Source organism: Oryzias latipes, chromosome 9 (assembly GCF_053564925.1).
Source record: "Oryzias latipes strain Hd-rR chromosome 9, Olatipes_Hd-rR_3.1".
Classification (NCBI taxonomy): Eukaryota; Metazoa; Chordata; class Actinopteri; order Beloniformes; family Adrianichthyidae; genus Oryzias; species Oryzias latipes.
This window is the reverse complement of record NC_136245.1, coordinates 29,656,025-29,662,010: the sequence shown is the minus strand read 5'-3', so window position 1 is coordinate 29,662,010 and position 5,986 is coordinate 29,656,025. Positions and strand designations below refer to the sequence as shown.

At 42.5% G+C, this 5,986-nt stretch overlaps 1 protein-coding gene across 3 annotated transcripts; it reads right to left on the bottom strand.

Annotated features, from left to right (window-relative positions):
* Positions 1 to 450: 450 nt before the first annotated feature.
* Positions 451 to 5,409, bottom strand: fsta (follistatin a). Of its 3 annotated transcripts, none has more exons than XM_011478869.4 (6): positions 5,192 to 5,409; positions 3,887 to 4,084; positions 3,508 to 3,726; positions 3,140 to 3,364; positions 2,340 to 2,570; positions 451 to 743 (listed from the first exon to the last, which is right to left on the bottom strand). In XM_011478869.4, exons 1-6 carry the CDS (start codon positions 5,280 to 5,282, stop codon positions 661 to 663), a joined length of 1,047 nt encoding a protein of 348 aa, XP_011477171.1. In that variant the 5' UTR covers positions 5,283 to 5,409; the 3' UTR covers positions 451 to 660. The 3 variants fall into 3 exon arrangements, with proteins under 3 accessions (XP_011477171.1, XP_004072200.1, XP_020561393.1); XM_004072152.5 differs by having other exon boundaries at positions 3,893 to 4,084; positions 5,192 to 5,408; XM_020705734.3 differs by lacking the exon at positions 451 to 743 and having other exon boundaries at positions 839 to 2,570; positions 3,893 to 4,084; positions 5,192 to 5,407.
* Positions 5,410 to 5,986: the final 577 nt, after the last annotated feature.

Sequence of the window (5,986 nt, the reverse complement as noted above, 5' to 3'; positions counted from 1 at the left end):
GGGCAAGAGGACGGCCAAAGAGGAGATATATGGATGTCTTAACAGAGGACATGAAGTTGGCTAATGTTAGGGTAGAAGATGTCCATGATAGAGTGAGGTGGAAAAGGATGATTCGCTGTGGCGACCCCTGATGGGAAAAGCCGAAAGAGAAAGAAGATATATATATATATATATATATATATATATATATATATATATATATACCCATTAAATTAACGAACGACCAGCCTAAACATGCATTTAAATGTGTGTGACATGGACATCTGTGACAGAGATTTGACAAAAATAAGCACATTTTTACAGCTCAGGGAATGCGATTTACAGCCTCAAGAGTAAATATACTAACATGATAAAATGACAAATAAATAACACTGTTTTGTTTCTTTGGACAAATATAAATCTTCATGAATAAAACAGAAGGGGAAAAAAAGCGAGAAAGAGGAACTTGAATGGTGACACAATATATCATGGTAGATGATAGTCTTACAATGTTAATGTATAAATTATAAAACACAAAAAGTACTGTATAAATAAACATCTAACAGACTGAACTATATGTATACTTCCTTTTCCTTAAAAAAAAATAAATAAGCATACACATAATTTACAGTATGGACATGATTCATTGCCCTAAAACTGTTCCCCTATAATGAAGGGAGCCTATCCATCCAGTACAGAAGCCAAATGGACATAGGCCATGTAGTCCTCACCTTCTTCATCCTCCTCCTGGTCTTCTGTAATGGCTATATGGGAGAATACAAGGTAGCTGTTGTATGAATATGGACTACAACAGCTCAGATTACTACTGAACGTCAAAAAGATCTCACAGCAAAGCAACTCATACACAACCTCCTTCTTGTATTTGCTTGTATGTTAGTGTTTGGATCAGTGAGGAAGAGTGTATGTGACTTGGCAACAACAGTAAGTACATGTTCACATGTCTATTTGTATGACATAGCAAGTCAGTGCTGTAGCATGAAAACAACGTAGGTCAGGGGTTGGATGGGAGGTTAGAGGGGGTCACAAGGGTTATTGGGACTGGGAGGCAGGTAAAGTGAGGCAGATGGTTCCAGTGGCTCGGGTCTCTTTTGGGCAGATTCCAGAAAGAAGACACACATAACACAGAAAAGTGCTATTGTGTTTTGGGATTTGCTGGTTGCTCTTCTCTGATTAGGATTTGAAGTTGCGGCTCAGATGCTCAGGAGTGGAGGACTGTCACATGTTGCAATCTGCATGACTGACACACTTATGAGGTATTTTCTCTTCTTTTTGTACAGAGATTTACATAGAACACATTGAATGTAAGCACACAAGCAAGTAAAGAAGTGACAAGTTACAAAGAAAAAAAAAACAACAACAACAAGCGGTCCCTCTGTCATCCAGACAGGTTTGTGTTTTCTGACATTTTGTTCTTCTTTACAACACAATCACTGGAAACACAAGAAGAGGCAAACGTTCCAGTTTTCATCTATAGTGTGATTCTACACGCTTTTGCTCATCCTGTACACCATAAATGATCACAATGTTTGCCTTAGAGGCAGATGCCTAAATCAATCAGGAGAAAAAAGCTAACCTGGAATGTACATGTGATGTTTTCCGACTCCAAAGAGCCATTTGTTGTTCTTTTTTTAATTCTGCGATCTACAGACTCACTGACTGCACAACTGTTAAAATCCATTATCACTGTTTTCAACATGGCATCCCATGCTAACAATGGGTGGATGTTTACACCATCTTCCACTCTAGGGCGTAATGCATGGCACGAGAGGTTGTGCATAATCAGTTGATTGTTTGCAGAAATGAAAAGAAAAAACACACAACTTTGCCAGAAAATCACCAACACATTGAAGGAAGTTCCAAACTGTTAAGATGCTTTCCATAAAACCGAGCATGACTGCGGCTCCTCCTTGATGTGATCATGCCCTCTACCATTAGGATTATTCCACTACAAACGGAGGAAGTTATCGCTGTTGCCTTTAGGTTTCCTCGGATTTTTCTCCGACTGCTTATGAGAAATTTATTCTTTTTTTCCACTTCTGTTACCTTGTTTGCCAGTTTAGTTCGAATAGAATGAAAAAAGAAAACACAAGAGCAAAAGCCAACGACAAGAACATCATGCAGGTTCTTCCAATCCCAAGTCCTTTCAGTTTTGCTTAAACTGAGTTTGGTGATGAACACAGCTGGAGGGGAGGAGCTTGGGCAAAGTCGGGGGGGGGGGGGGGGGGGGTCAGGGGATGTTTTGTTGGAGAAAGCAACAATGAATATTGTCTCTTGCTCAGACTGGGATGCTGGATGTTTTGCTTCTTTTGTTTCACATTTTGCTTTTGTTATTTACTTACAGTTGCAAGGTCCTGAGTGCTTGACTTCCAGCAACACCCCCTTAGAACAAGCAGCTTGCTTCATGGCACATTCGCTGGGGTATGTGGTGTTGTCGCTGGCACAAACCGACTCATCTGTCCTACTCTCCTGACAGGACTCATCACAGAGCGAGCAGCGGCCCCGGCCCATCCTAGAATCCCACAGACACTTCTTCCCTCCGCTACACTGGATGTCCTCGCATGACTTTGCCTCTGGATGAAGAGACGAGGAAATCATCATCAGTGGCTACTTAGATTCCACACGTCTAAAAACTTTTTTAACAGAATTAGATTAGTTCGGGTTTTCTGTGCATTTATCTGGAAAAAACAAACAAACAGCATCTATCTTATCAGATGCATCAGGAACACAAAGTTGCATTCAGGGTGAGCATTTTTCCAGAAAATACATGGCTCAGATTGATTGTTATCTAGATAGGAAACCATTTGGCCTAAAACTTGCAGCTTTTTCTTCATGGCCCCCAGCTCTCCCCTGTTTTGCTCTCTAACTTCCTCCACTTCGCCTTCACTCTCTCCCATATGGGATAGTGCTGCCAACATCAGGAAATAATAAGATGTCTATCATTTCTTGAGCAAACACAAGCAAGTACCAAACACCCTCTTTCTCTGAGACCTCCTCCCAACTGGAATGTTGGCAGAAACGAGAAGTGCATTACTGCAGAGGTGGCCAGGGAGAAAATGTAGCCACAATCAAAGTGGCTGCAAGGAGGCGCTGTGTCAGGGGGTTCAGTGTGACGCTTTCACATCTCTTGTTACAGACTTACTGATGCATTTTCCCTCGTACGCAACTCCGATAGACTTGCCGAGGAGACAGGTCGCCTTTCTCAGGTGACAGGCGCTGGCATAGATGATCCCGTCGTTTCCACACAGGTACTGCTCAGGTGACGTCGCCTCAGGGCAAAGCCGATTACACATCACACAGTATGCGTTGTTTGTCTGGTCCACGACGCATGTTGAGCTGCCAGGACACAAGACATCACGGCACGTTTCTGGAGACAAAGAGAAAATGATGTCAATGGGAAAATCAATGCAGCAGCCACTCCGCTCTTTCTTCCTGCTCCTCTCACTTGCAGCCTGAAAAGACTCAAAAGTTAATTAAAAAAACATAAATAAATAAATAAAAAACACCTACTCTTGCATTTCCCCTGGTACTGCACGTCCAGGTCGGGGTGGCCTCTGCATTTCGCCTTCAGGAGAGCGCACTCGTCCTTGTAGGTCTTCCCGTCAAAGCCGCAGACCGGTCCTTTCCAGGTGATGTTGGAGCAGTCTGGAGCGCACACGCAGCGCGGTTTACTTCTTCTGTTCATCTTGCATCTCTTCCCAGGTCCGCAGTCAACATTATCGCAGCTTTCTACAAGAAAAACACCCCCGCGTTAAGGAATGTGTGCGTAAAATGATTGACATTGAGTGACACATTGATACTTTACGTTGGCTGAATGCGTTAATCACATAATCGGTTTGATTGGTGGTGTGCTTTAGTTTATGCGAAAAACCAAGGAAAATGAGTGCACCTCCACCTTTGCAAGGTATGCAATTTGGAGCTCCGCCATTGAAGATTATCCACTTAAAGAGCGTGCTGTTGGGAACGTCCTCCTCGGTCCAGGACGTTCCCAGCCTTCCACTCCGGCAGCACTCCTCCTTGCTCATCCCTTGCATGTAGAGGACCTGACATCTCCCGTTCCTTCCCTGCTGCAACCAGCAGTTCCCGGCTGCAAACAGCAACAACATTAAAAGAAAAGAATCTTGAGTATCGCTCGCTGAACGTGTATCACAGACCCAGACACACCAGACACGCAGGCGGATTGTATTATCTGAAACGCTCCCTCCCTCCTCTTTCACCCTCCCGGTGGTATTTTGTCAGATTTTTTTTCCAAGACTGTTAACACTTGCCTATCCCAACTGTGACTGACAGCTCTTACAATGCAAACTTAGAAAAGTAAAAAAAGAATCTTTTTTTCTTTTATTCCAAAAATCTCCTTGTTGCCATTGCGCACAAACTGAATCGTCTAGACAGCGAAGCTCAATCATTACGAAAACCACGGTCTTTACAGCAAGACTGAACAAACCACCATCTCCAACGCCTCACTAAAATATCCCAGACATGTACCAGACACTGACATGTCTGCGACACATGGGGGAATTTAATTCAAAGTCATATGACATAAAAAAACAGAAATGTCAACCTTTGACACATTTTCAAAAAACTATAACAAAATTGCTATAAAATTTGATTTTTATGTTGGTATAATGTGTCTATGACATGATGTTTTATGGTAGATCTCTTGGAATTTGGAACCCCAACATAAATTGAGGTTTGCTCATTTATTTCATAAGCAAAAATAAAAAGGAAAAAGGAAGAAATTCGAGCGCAAAAGCTGAAAGGGTGTGTGCCATAAATAAATAAATAAATATAAACTGCTCATAAAGCTATCTGTGGCCACTCTGAAGTTTGTTGGAGGGCAGGCGACAGCTTCATTAAACACTTTCAACGCTCACATAAAGGTCTTGAAATATGTGCAGATATTTACAGAACGCTGCGTGGCGGCTTCTAGCGCGTGAGCCCGCCGAGGGCTGCAGAAATGTGCCATTTTCCCCACTTTGAAGTCTGAAGCCATTACCACATGGCACCTGTTTTATATAGGGTTAACGCGCACGCCGTCTGGCGCACAGAGTTTTGGTCGTTGGGAGGAAGAAGAACCAGAAGTCACTCTGGAAAGTTTCCCTTTGGCAACGAGATTCCTGCATCCGCGCGTTTAGAGGTTCTACATTAAAACATATTAAAAAAAAAAGTCAGGAGACAGACAAGGAGAGCTTACCTTGAACCTTCTGATGTTCCATGAGGTGACAAAGCCACATGAAGAAGAGAAAAATGCCCGGGTGGAGGTGGTGATTGAGCATCCCAAGCATGATGGAGAGGCAAAGTGAGCCACGTATTTGACACAAGCAGCGCAAAAGTAATCTGCTTAAGGTGGCAGGGCTGAATAAGTGTCAGTCTGAGAATGCAGCCTCTCTTTTTAAATCTATATGGGGTCTCGGGTTGACTGTCTGTGGTGGGCGGTCCCCTCTTCTGTGGGGGTGGGGAGATGTGTTTTTTTTTTTTCTTACCCAAGTTCTTTCAATCCCAGTCAGGTGACATCGTTACAAGGAACTTTCCCTTCCCTGCGCTGAGAGGAGCATGGAAATATTTGTTATGCAAAGCCAGACGTTTGAATCCTGAAGCTATAAGAGGAGTGAAGAAAAGAAAAATATGAAAGTATAACATTTGTTTACTATATGAGACTCGGATTCCCTATTTTTTTCTTGCAATAATAATGTTAACATTAATATTAAAATTTATATTTTGAAGAATTGCGTTTCTTTAAAAGGGTAACGAAACCCATCAGATCATCTCGCAGTCCCTTCAATCTAGGGATAAGATGATTGGTAACTGATATTTGTCCACCAACTGCGGACAAAAGTGTAAATCTTTTGATGAGCTGCCTTTGAGAACATATCCGAGCTCAGACAATAATAGAATTCATAGTAGTCGGCAGCCGCGCGGCTAATATTAGAACAGACAGTTGTTTGGGTTTCTTTCCCGGGTCAAGCTTTTAAATATAATCAAACCTGTT